This window comes from Opisthorchis viverrini (genome assembly GCF_000715545.1).
Source record: "Opisthorchis viverrini unplaced genomic scaffold opera_v5_10, whole genome shotgun sequence".
Lineage (NCBI taxonomy): Eukaryota > Metazoa > Platyhelminthes > Trematoda > Opisthorchiida > Opisthorchiidae > Opisthorchis > Opisthorchis viverrini.
Window position 1 is genome coordinate 1,670,869 of NW_008751666.1, and position 13,516 is coordinate 1,684,384.

The 13,516-nt window shown below is 41.0% G+C and overlaps 1 protein-coding gene across 1 annotated transcript; it reads right to left on the reverse strand.

Moving 5' to 3' along the window:
* Window positions 1-4,145: 4,145 nt before the first annotated feature.
* On the reverse strand, window positions 4,146-10,167 carry T265_12685 (hypothetical protein; the record flags this gene model as incomplete). The annotated part of the gene is made up of 2 exons (XM_009164948.1): window positions 4,146-4,284; window positions 10,108-10,167. Coding segments are annotated over 2 exons (198 nt in total), but the record flags the coding sequence as incomplete, so codon positions are not given.
* Window positions 10,168-13,516: the final 3,349 nt, after the last annotated feature.

Below are 13,516 nucleotides of genomic sequence, written 5' to 3' on the forward strand. Positions count from 1 at the left end.
CAGAAGGCACCAAGCAAGTTGTTCACCATCTGCAATCAAATCGATAGCAGTAACTTGTCTTATTGTATTGCCCGCTTAAATCCACAGTGCACTGCTCCCTATCACAAATCACTGAATGTTTGGCCTTCAATAAAATCCGCTTATGAAGAGCGAACTTAACAAATATCAGAATATCTTGACCTTGGTTGCCTTTATCAGTGGCTCATCTGTTCAGTGGCCTTAGAAACTGGCTTCCTAGCAGTGCTGCTGGTTGGTGTACTGAGCACGCAAACCCCGAAGATGTTACCAATTTGTCAACTTATTAGTTCCTCGCGTTAGAGATACAGTTAGAGAGACAGTTTACAACTCAGTAGATAATAAGCATTACTCACAGAGTCTATTCTGCTCCTTGGTTCATATATCTACCCATAACTCTGCTAGAAAAGTATAATTAGATGCTCGTTTTCTCATTTTGTCTTTGATCTATGCTGAACAGACTTAGTGTACCGAGGGACAAGATCAAATCTTCACTTCACACTGCCAGTATCATCCGGACTGACATTACGCTGAGCTGTATACTATGGGCTGTAACCGGTGTGGTGAAAATTTTACTTCTGTTGCAGGGAACAGACATTCCATATTGGTGTCTCCTTTGGTGAGCTGATTCAAGTGAGGCTATGTAGCATAACTTTCATATTTGCCCTTCCTGTTTTGCAGTAAAGTTTACACTTACCCGCTTTATTATCCTCCACTGGTGCTTTGACAATGTATCTAGCAGCGATTATTCAATTAAGGCGCATTTATTGCTTACTACAGGCCTTGAAATATGATACACCGTAGCAATAGAGACAAACCGACTGGGTTTCTCAGACTGCCGAATTTAGGGACTAAATAGAAAATCAGCAGATAGAACCTCTAACGTGGTATCCCAAGCACGTCGCGACTAAAACAAACTATGTGCTTGGTGGTGCCGGCTAGACATCAAAATCTCAATCAAGTATGTACTCAGATGGCTGAAGCCGGACTATTTATTCTCATTGAAGGGATTTCTTGGATGGAGGGGACCGATTTCTGGTTATATGTGAATTATTCAGTCGGATCAAGACAACCCAAACCACACGCTGTAAGAACGTTATTTGATACTAGAGACTTAAGTATATCAAGAAGTGAAAACTAAGCTGGGGAAAATTACTGAACCACCATGTGATGTCGTCTTGTCTACGTGGATTTAGACAGTGCGTCCTGATCAGTGCGTCTTACGATAACTCTGCTTCAATTTTACTGACACTTCATTCCTTTTCCAGGGCAGCTATAAAACTAATTTTTGGGGCTGAAGTTGTTCGTACCTTTGTGTTGCTAAATCCTGCTGTCTGAACAAGTTTGAACCCTCTAACGCTCCCGTGAGACAAAAGAAAAGGTAACTTTTGGAACTGCGAAAGGCGAAAATGTTTTCCTATTCAAACACCCCTCTCCATGGTCAGCTCGTCGCGACTAGCGAAAATATTAAGTAAAGCAATGTATTAGTGCACCACTTAGGATTTTACGACCTGCTCATTGATGCTAAGTTGTCCATTTCGTAAGCGAGACAAGTTTGTAGAACACACCAAATGCCACAAGATCAACAACCGAGGTCGTGTTTGGAAGATTATCGCCAAATAAGCCGAAGGTAGCCATTAAAACCTGCGAGGCTCTTTATCAGAGAATTATGTGGTATCTCAGTATACACCAGTACATCTAGTCAGGTTTCCGACAGGCTGACTTCTATCTAGTTTGATAACTGAAGTTATTCTAACACCATAAAAAACAGTTCCTCCTGGTTACTGAAGAGCAAGACATGAGAATTTTTTTCTCTCAACCCCGATCGGTCCTATTAGTTACCCTCACTAGATACCCAGATTTAAGAAAAGAAACGTTCAAACCAACTTGGAACGTGTCGAAATATTTGTAGCTAGGGTGCGTTCTTTTGTTGTTGTTGATCCAACGGTCGTTGATTCGTTCACTTAGCTTGGTATTTATCTTGTGTACATTGTGTCACGAACAGAGGAGGCATGCACGACACCGGCATTGATGATGTCTGCTCGTTTGAGAACAAAGCGACTGAAGGCTAATTGCTGGGTCCAGCAGCCAGATCAGCAGTCGCCAGATCAATAACAAAGTCAATCTAGCTTTACGAGTAAAACGCTTCGATTATACATTTCTCGGATTGTTAAGAACCCTCAATCTGCTCAGTAAAACAATATGCCTTAGGAGAACAAAATCTTAAGCAGCACATAAAATGACATCATTGAATCAGTTTTAGACTCGATGGATTACTCTCGGTAGATGTGATAGGAACAAAAACCAGTTTGATCCTGTTTGATCTCGTTATGTCGACGGACAATTGTTTTTCCAGTACATCCTTTATTGTCAGAGATAGACAACCTTCTCGTCGTGTTCTTGTGCTTTCATTGTAGAAAAAATGAATTATTGTTTCACATTCAGTAATGTCGAGAGTATGCTTTAAGTGCAAATAATTTTTTCTGGACCCCCGAAAAATCGTTCTTAAAAACAACCTGGGGCTTTGAATCAAAGATTTTCTTGTTCATTTAGAGGAAATGGCTTCATTCTTTTGCGGTTGGCCATGCAGACAAAATTGAATTTTCACTGTTTCAGGACATGCTAAATTTTAAACCAACATCATCTCATACACACGTATTACAGGTCCTACTACGTGTAACTTAAAGTGGGATATACGGTTTTGTAGTTGGTTTAGTGCACACACTTTTTATACTCTCAAACATTTGTAACGTAGATTGGTATAGCTTGCGAAATTTTACACAACTTATTCGTAACCACTTATATTTGTATCACCAGCAGTTACAAAATTTTCGGGTATTTGCTGTTCCTCAGGGATATGGTTTTCAGACAGTTTCTGATCATCGATGGCGCAAACGATACTCAAACTTGCAGCACAAGGTGCGTATTCCAGAAATAAACCTGGAAACAGAGCTACGCATGAATCAGAAGTGTTTGTGTATCCGGACCATGGAGCCCACTTGCTGAAACAAAGTGATGCATGGGGGTGATGCATGTGAGAACAGCAGTAGTAACGGTATCACACGTGGCAAACACTTTGGCCAAAAAATTCAACGATTACATGGCATGAAGCTGCCATACAATATTATTCCATCCACAAATACAGATGGTAAGGGGTGTACAAGAAAATTACAAAACGTGCGGGAAATTTTATCTATAGAACACCGTGTGCGATAAAGTGTGCACTGAACATCACAATGAGCATAAAATTTATTCCATATTGCTTGAATAGATCTTGATTACATCAATAAAGCTAATCCTTTATTTGAGTGGCTCAAAATTCCAGAAGATATATGACAATAAGTGTTAAGTGATTACGATTAGCCCAAGATTTTGGCACTAATGTTCTGGGGAGGGGGTACTTCTAAGTCAGTCATATGAAGTGAATAATACGGCGAAAAGTTACAGGCTGGGAGATGTCAACATCTCGCCTTGATCTTCTTAGCCTCAGTACAAAAAACCATCAATTTCATATCATAAGTAGAGACAGATAGAAAAAAATGGAACGGAAGCAATCCTATGGCGCTGCAGATAGATCTGGTTCTTAATTCTAAATAAAGCTGACAGCCCGTTTCAGGATCTTCTTTTCGCACATGCTGGTTTACGATTTATTGATCAACGTGGTCTCACTGAAAGCTAACAATTTTGAGTTGATGTTGCGCAGTCAAATCCTAGCGCTGTTGTGGGGTTAACTCTATGTTCGATGGACAGAATATTTGGCGACCGATGAAGCAGGTTTTCGGATCTCAGCTTAGAGGCGGTTGGTTGGTCGATTGGTCGCCTTACTCAAACAAGGATGCGAATGCTCTGAGATGAATTCAGTGTCTTCACAACTTGATTTCAAAAATTGGGTGTAAAAGGTAGGAAAGAACTCTACACCTTTGTGAGTTGCCTAACCCAGAAAACAAACAAAAACTTTAGGAAGGCAGTGACGAGGACAAATACAATTCACCCCGCTTAGAATGTCTTAATCCTATGAATTTTATGAACTCGAGAAGACGTATGTAGTGAAAGCAAGTGATAAAAAAATCATGCACAGTATACCCTAATGGAAGTATCTTGTAATCATGTTCTAACTTACAAATACACCTTGTCCTGTTGGTCCGCGTTGACCTCTCCTTTGGTGTACTTGACTCCAAGAAACACAAGGTGGTCATTCACCACATCCAAATATTCGTCCTCAAAAACAACATAAGAATAAAGCGAAATAAGGTCAGCAGAAACACACATCTGTCAGGAACAAGCGCAGTCAAATAAACCCAACAAGTTTGAAGATGTTGTCTGTTTGTTTCATTTGTGTTGGAAACTGATGGGTCTATTAGATATGTTTTGGTAATAGAAAAACGAATTGTGTGTTCATAAACAAATATTTAAGCTATATAACTGAGATAAATGCAGTTCAAATGAAATGATTTCCTACTTGTAGTTCGTTGAGCTCAAGGCCTGCTTGCAGACAGTCGACCAACTATTGAAATGACAAAAGCACTACGCCGAAAACCTTCCTGTCACTTATCCCAGATTGATCAAGTGTTCGGGTGTTCGAGTAGCGAGATTCAGTTCAATTCGGCTGCACTGCACAAGCCAAGTTATTTCCAAGTATATTAGATAAGAATTTGAAAGTCTATCTTATTCGGCAAATCCCGAATCAGGGCGTTAACGAGAGTGTATTTTAAACCAGACTGCTTTAACGAGCGAACCACGTTCTCTTTATCATTTTCATTTTACTCTCTTTCTTGAGACAACTAAGAATAATCGATAGGCTTAACAGGTGCAACCACCTACGTGTGCGCCTACGGAAGCAGTGTCCTCTTTATTATTTGCACTTCCTTCAATATGGACTATTAAAACTAGCTGCGCCCAGGCCATTCACTATCGTTAACTACTAATTGGCTCAGGGCAAACCTAAGTTTTCAGACCCACTTTCTGCCATCCTTCCATCAATCAACGTAGGACATCACTTACACTGAGGATAACAAACAAAGTTTCAACTGAGTATGGTTTCTGAAGATAGACGGAAACAGAATTAAAAGCAAACCATCGCTTCAAAGAGATTTGCTGCACAATTGGTAGATTTACCGGACCGCAAATATTTTTCAACTGATTGAAAACAAACCATAGTATCGAAAGCTACTTAGCGTTTCGTCCATCTAGTAAAGTCGTTTTAGTCTCACAAAATTAACAATTGTTCTAATCGATAACAAAAAGTATGTTATGAAGTGCATCTAGTACATAGTGCAAGTTTATTCGCGGATTATTGAGCACTTTGTTAGGCCGCCACCTCCTTAAAGTCCTACGCTACTATTCTGAAATTCAATTAGTTGGTTATTCAATTTTGGATCGTAGCATACCCCCAATGAGAAGTCACTCAAAAAGGAATCATGAGGTTCCTTCCCCATGGGTGACTTGAGTTCGAGGAGGTAACGTAGAACTGTTGCCAAATTAGTTGTGACTACTTGACGAAGCAGCACTAAACACAGAATTTCTCGTAACTTCAAATGTCTGACATCCAAATTGGCAATGGAAGTAGACTGACAGCAGTCAGCAGAAGAGTATAGTCGACCCATGTCGAGAATGCCGAACCCAATTTAGGGATTTAACTGCAATCCCTGAGAACATCACACTATGCAGCTCAGAATCTGCGAGCTAGCGGAAGTCCGATATGGGTTCAGTGCTTCTTACGTTTGCCTGCGAGAGGTTAAGCATCATTGCGACTGAACATAATTTTACCTATTCTTTCAGCCACGCGATTTGGCTTGCTTCTAACGCTATGGTTTCTACAGTAGCGGCGTTTCAGAAAAATTTACCTGAAACGTGTAGAATGTCGCACCGAATCATTCACGTACATTTGGCCTAGAGCAGATTTCAAAAAACACTTTGACATAATTATTTAAGCTGATGTAATTTCACGAAAACTCAATTGACTGTCTTCTGCTTTACATTAATTACCATACGCAGAACAAAGCCAAGTGAGACCTGACTGCGTACCGGGAGAGTGTGGACAAATGAGATCGAAACAAGTCGCGTTTACAAATAAAAAATCATTAGATTTTGAGGAATATCCTGGTGAGCCAAACTTAACTTGACGGTTGAAATGAAAAAACTCCATCCGAAGAAAATACTGGAAGCATTTTTGAATTTAGGGTGTGTTAGAAAGATCAGAGAGCCATGAATCTTGCCTGGGAAGGATATAGCTAGCCCAAACGGCATCACCTTAAGGATTAGAATGAAGCGTTAAAGTAACCAGCTGTTGAGTACAATTATTAGCTAGAAGTATGAACCTAGGAATGGTTAAGTTAAGGGCCTAAATATGTTTGGGGATTTTTGCTTCTCAGGTTCAAAATTATTCGGATACGATCACTTTTATCGCCAGGCAACTTTAAAATTGAGGCTCAGACTATAACAGGGTAACAGAGGTAATTTTATAAAGCATCTTTTCCATCTTGGCTTTGATGGAGACACCATTGGCTCCAGCTAGCGTCTGTGTCCAGTGTCCATTTAGTATTCAGTTCGGTGACAGTAGACACCCAGTTGTAATGTCTGTTGTTCGGTTACAATAACTGACTCAGTTTGATCGACGTGGACATTTGTTCGATGTGCTTTGTTTACTTTGAATCTTCAATCAACCCATACTTCCATAGCATTCGTTCAGTACAGACGAAAAGAAAGGGAAAAGTGATATAAGGTAACATGTAGTGATCTCCAAAGTGAATCGTCAGGGATGAAAATCGGAAGTAGTGACATCTAGGTGAAGTAAACCATCTTATCAAATGCGACTGCCATCGACTGTAAAATGATACCGCACAGAGTGGTTTCAGTCAGTGATACAGGTTATCGCCCAGCTCTTCATGCAGTAGATGTCACCTGCTAACATCATCCAGTACTGTAGCTAGTGAGTTGTTCATTAATTCTGTCCTTTTGTAGTCAACTAACCCCAACTCATTCACTTTTAATCACTGTGGTTTGACATACCAGTGCTCTCTTGACATTCTGAGGAGCAAAACTAAGTAAGCACATTGACAATCCTCAACAGGGTATAAGCTCGCGTATCATCGTATTGCAGGACAGAAGCAAAGACATTGACAGTTGAATATTGAAGACACATATACCCGTTCAGGTACAAATGAGCCTTCCGGACCATAATAAATTACCGATCGGTCATAAGCACTATAAACTGTCATTCCGGCACAACTATAAAAACAGGCCAAAAATGTAGGGTGCTTTCTGACTGTACAGCAGCGTTCATGAGTGCCAGGTGAAGGATGCAGTGTTTCGTATTTGAGGAGAGTTTTCGAAGTTCCCTAGCATATTGACTGTCTAGGACGTTTTGATATTCGCGTCCCATTCTTGCAGATTGAGTTTGCAATTTAAAAGTTCGAAATGCATCTTATTGCTCTCTTCCAAAGTCTCAACAACACTTGGATTTAAGAGATTCAAGAACTACCTAACGCCCGTTCATGCAAATACCCAGTCAGAAGAGGATTCGTTCCCTTTACAACTCACATGGTCACTTAAGGATTTGAGTTTACCTTAGTTGTAGATTCCATCTAGTTTCTTGAACGAACGTTTGGCGCTAGCAAAACATTATTGCCCCTAATTGGAAGCCTGTGATGAACAAACTACCCACATAGGGTGATTTAAACGACTGCGTAAAAAGTAATGTTGAAACGCTGGAGTAAATTGTTGGCTGATGTTTAGCCTACCAGATCATCAGTTTCCTTCTAAATATGCATATACTGCTGACATAGCCGTAGTTTTGGCAAAGTTTTCGGTTTCCCTTAAAAGTTGGCTTCCGCTGTTGAACTAAGTGGTGGCATGTGAGGGCCAACAATTTGGGTTTATCGAATGATTTTTCGTTATCGTGGTGGCTATCTCGTGGTAAGCTTACGTCCTTCTTGAAAAAAGAATGATGCTCGCGTTGAACCTTTTTAAGTCCTCCCCTTCCCAGACGATTAGGATCTCGTTAGCATACGTACTACATTCAGGCCTTCAGTTTGGAAAAAGGCAAGTTGGGCGTTCATTTTCTTCAATTTAGGCAGTGTGACCCTTGATTTAACAAAAGATTTCCTGAGATTGTTATGTTATTTCTCATCGTTCGCATGTGTAAGATTGGCACCTTGTGAAGGTCGGTTTGAGTGTTTTCCGGGATACTGCGCCCAGTTGTCAAGACAGAAATTCGACATTCACGATCGTCCAAAACATTCCGCAGGCTTCAGCAAGCGGCAGGCCTGGTCAATAAGCCGACCTGTATATCATAGTGTATCTCTCCTTTCCAGGCATCGCAAATTAATTTGGTATGGGTACCGGGAAAAATAGGACCATCCGCTTAACAGAGTCATTTTAGTAGTGGAGTCCGTTAGATTTATTCATGAATTACTTCATAACTAACTTTGATTCCTGTACAAGTAAATAAAGCAATTCTGGTGGGTTCCTTGGCATTGATGTTCCCAAGAGTATTTGAATGGCTACTGCGGTGACGCGCAGGTATGATCATTCATCTTATTGATGGTTACAGTAACCAAGACGACATTGAAATGCACTTAGTAGTCACCCTGACAACAGGCATGTGTAATGAGTGCTTGTGTTGCTTTGGGTGAGATAATAGACAGAGTTAAAAACAAGAAATTGCCGCTTGCGTCATCACCGGAGCTGTCCGCTGCAAAAGGAATTCAACCCACCTTATAATAATGGCCTGCCTTAGAACCACTGATAGTCGCATAGTTATGATCAAAGGGATCTGACGTAAATCTTGACCAGAAGGATGTCCTTAAAAATTGAACGTCTGCAAGTCACTGGAAAACGCACTATCTTAACTTGGTCAAAACCCGAGAGGCACACTGGAATGTGCAGGTCGCTTTTTTCATAAAAATTGTGTTTTGTCTAAGACTTCGGGCTAACCTTGAACACTGGTTGACCTGTGACAAGTGAACCTGAAGTTTTATCCGCTTGGTCTTCGTGATTTCGAAGCCCAATACATCCTGACTGGTCAAATTCAAACATTTGAGAAGACTGCTTGCTTCCTCGACAAAGCCTTGCCCAGATGAGGCCATTTTCATGTTTGCTTGAAAGAGGCTATTTCGAGCTGACCTCGAGATTTCCCTGTCACACGTTTAGTTGAGTTCTGCAGAAATCATAAGCCGAGCTTCATACTTGGGAAGCTGCATCAGAATCAGCTTACTGGAGGTTTAGACCGAATGATACAACTTACCGGCGACTAACTCAGAATTGTGACAAACGAGGCAAAAATACTAAGAACACCATTAGCAACGTGTTGCACAACTTAAAGGCAGTTTTTCCCCTGGAAATATGGCCCAGTATAACTGATTGTCAAATCCAGGTGTACCTATTCTGCAGGACTATAAAAAACAACGACTTCTTAAGCAAAATGTCGTCTGCTTCGATGTTAATTTTCACCAGTTTAGTTAAAACGTTTGACAATATATTTTGGCATAGTCCAAGAGGAACTCATCTGTTTTGGTTACAGAATAAGTAGTCCCCGTCAGTGTTTTTTGATAAGGTTTGCTACACCGCTTGAAACTCTTGAGGGCGATAGATGACGTGCAACTCAAAAGCGATCGTTCAGGGAAACATTCGGGCTTATCATGAAACCTAACTCAGGTACTATCGTTCGGGTAGGGTAGTTTTGAGATACCTCATGAAATGGTTCGTGTTGTTCTTATCTGTCCTTCATAGTTTACCCATGCAATCGACGAGTCTGCAAATGGAGTGCCAGGAGCAATGTTCGAAACAAATGGCTTAGGCAACATCGCAAGCTTTTTCGGTGGTACCAGTTGTGGACCGGTGGGCATGGCGGAAATCAGGCACGTACCCATTGTGCAGAGGAGGAGAGGGGCTTCAAGGAAAACTTAGGATGCCACTGAATGAGGAACGTTTAATAAGTGAGAATAGTCTTATTCTTGTCCCACAGACATATCACATAGGAACTGAATGATTTAGTCGAGTGTCTATTGGTTGTTTTGAGTGCATCAACTGAATTGTGTGGAGTGAACTATCAACACATACGCATAGGTATGGATAAAATTATACTCGTCCTACCAGATCTTCAGCTGACGGATTTGCTGGAATTCCAGAATAGTCAAGACACAGTCTTCTCATCGTGTTGTACGGGGCTGCACGCCCGGTTCGAAAGTAAAGATCTGTAGAAAAAAGTAACATGAGACAATGGACCTCGTGTTGCATGTTTATGTCGATATCTGATAAACCAGGTTCGTTTCAGTGGTTCATTGGTTCAACTGGTCCAACCTTTGACCACTTTACTCACCAGTCACTCAAGCAAACGTAAGTCAAGGAAAATGTGGTGGACACTGTTTGCTTCACACTTCTTGAGGGATGCTAAACTAACCAGGAACTGTCGTCGTGGTATACTAAATACCACAATTCCAGCCCTTCAAAATCTTATCGGTGCCTTTTACCTAATCATCACGGCCAGATACTTCATATTTTGAGTTTCGTTACTAGCACATTTTGAAATATTACAGAAAATTACATTAAGAGTCGAGTTGAGCATTCAAGGAACCGCCAACGCAGACCATTTGATATTACTCCCATGAAGGCTTAGAAACATAGGTTTTAATGAAATTATATGTATCTTCGTCTCCCGAGTGTAGTTATAGTAATCTCCCTTTTTTTCTGACTCTACTATTAACAAATGTGAGTTAGTTAGAGCTGTGGGGCATTTTCTTGGAGTAGATTTTCTCAGTGTGTTTCGCACCAAACCCTTCTTTCATTACATTACGCGTGTTCTACCCCACTTAATTAAAGTTGGCTGGCGTGGGTACATCAACACAAATAAAAGCAATGATTAGATGACTACCACCGCTACTTTACCGTCGGAGCAAACCAGTGTCTAAACTTTCCTATTTTATCACTCAGCGAGGACGCAAATGAGAGTGATTTGCTGAAAAAACCATTTGAAGGGTGGGAAGCTTTGACCATCAAACCATTTATATGCATTGTATAGCTGATAGTGATTATGATGTTTAAACCGGATAAATTTTCTGTGACCTATCGGCGGTAAATACAGCATTCTGCACGGGAACGCCAAAAGAACCAACGCAGAATTCTGCCTATAATTTGTGATCTCCCAACATTCTGACCAATAAATGTTTAACCTAGGACCAGTAACACCTACCTCATTTTGACCCAGCGAGAGATTTCCACCCAGTTGGTTAAATGTTTCCCATCACTGGACTGTCTGCTGCAGTGCAATCTGGCCCATTTTGCATGGCTCGGTTTTACGAAAATACAGGGAATGCTTAGACAATGTTACCGTCCGTTCGAATAAGGCAAAAAGAACGTATATGCATATATTTATATGGGTCTATTTCACACAGTTTGCTTGGCGGTAAAACTTAGAAATGCCCGAAACAGGAACCAAAGAATGCAGCAAAACTCACACATAAGTCAGAATAGAGGCGGTAGAACTGTTAGATAGTTTTGACCGCAAGATAGTAAACTTTATAGAGTGACCAGACGAGCAATGAAAAACTTCGCTATTAGCGATCCACTACATTGAAATAGAACGCAGGACATTTAGCGGACATCAACAAAGCTGCCATTTCCGATAGCATGCATAGTAACCTGATGACAGAAAAGTTTCTTCAGTTTTGCATCTAGTTTCCTCATTCACCAACCAGAAATCGAAATATTTCCGAGTCCTGACACTAACAGTTTGTCGGTTCGTCCCAGTTGAAATTTACCGCAAACTCATCAGGTAAACCGTGAGTAGCGGGGAGTTAGGCTGACGCGTGATACTTGTGTTTTTGTGCCATTCTGTGTTTTCATGTGACACCTTGTCCATGCCAAATATGTTCGTAGATGATATTACCCTCTCTGTCCACCTTCTGAATGGTTGGAAACGCTGAAATATATGATCGGTGATCGATGTCAGTGGCTTTCCTGCCCTCGGTTTCCATCGAGATTGTCTGAGTGACTGCCCAGAGATGGATGCTTCTCGGACTGTTTATGGTAGGCTAGCATCCCCATCAACCTTTATTCTCTTCTTGACAGTAACGCTTCCCAATAAACTGCAATTGTACGTCAATGAAGAGTTAGTGTCAAACAATGATGTTATACCCTAGAAGGTGATGATGACCACCCGTAGTGTACTATTGTTCCATGTGCTTTGTTTAGGTTATGCTTGTCAGCCTGCTTATACTAGTTCCAAAACCGGTTTTGTTACTTCTCTGTCCGTATCAGTCGGATAGCTCAGCAGCCCATTTGCATTTTCAAAGTATTGAAATCCAGAAAAAACAGGTAGAACAGCTTTCTGTACTGAAGGTAATAGGATTTGTTGGCACGGATGCATTATAATTTGAGCTGCGTGACCTATTTTACTGAGCGCCCTACAGTCTTGCTGTTGCTATATTTTGAGCATATCGTCCCTGAAAGGCCGCGACCGATAGGTGACCATTTAGGCGATTTGAACTTCAGTGACATTAGAAGTTGTATCGTGCACTTGTTTTCAGGTATTGTTTTGTTGCCAAGGTCCTTGCAGCGATTTCAGCTCCTCTGGCAGAACGATAATTTTAATCGACGATATGATGTCCTGATCAGATATGAGGTACCACTTAGTGCATTTTAATTTTTCATTGATCGATCTATGTATAAAGCCCTTAGCTCTGGAGGGTATCGCTACGCACAACTACGCTCCCCAATAACGCACTGATGATGTCACCTCGATTGGTGATGAAACGTTTGCAATCAAATTGCCCAGCTCAGCAAACAAACTAACGACCAAAACCCTCAGCATTCGTTCTTATCAGCACGTATAAAAAAGCCAATCATTCTTCTGTTTCATATACGCACGCAACCAGATGAAATCGAAAAAAAATCCCAAGGGATGCCTGATTTTGTTTTTGAAAACTAACACAAGGTCATTCGGTTTTCTTTGTAGAGCAGGGCAGTTTTCGGGTGAGTCTTAGATTTCTTCTTTAGTTGCACAATTAAAATATATTCTAAGATTGATACAAGGGGTTCTATGTCCCGTTTCCTGTTCATCAGTCCATCTGTACCCACTCCCTCAAACCGAACATTTTATGCACACAGCGTAATGTAATCTCCTGGGATTATATTTAAGAATAGGACCGATATAGGTCATGGAGGTAGTCGGCAGCCTCGAGAAGGTAAATAAAAAAGCAGAAAGCATTGAACTCCTTTGTTCTGCAGGTAAACTGGAACGAATCTTTTGAACTCTTTGCTTCGTAGTTATAAATAAGGTTTAATTTGTTCGGTAGACTCACGGTATCCTTGTGCACAAGAGAGCGTGACAAGACATAGTAAACCTGTGGATCTCCGGAACTTCGTAAAACTATGTTGTTTGATCATCCGTGGGCCCTACAGCTTTGTAGAGATTCTCACGTAATTACGCAGGAATGAAGCACGCAGCTCAAGATCACCTGGTCTATTTGACTGACTGCTACACCGTCTGCTGAGGCTGATTCCA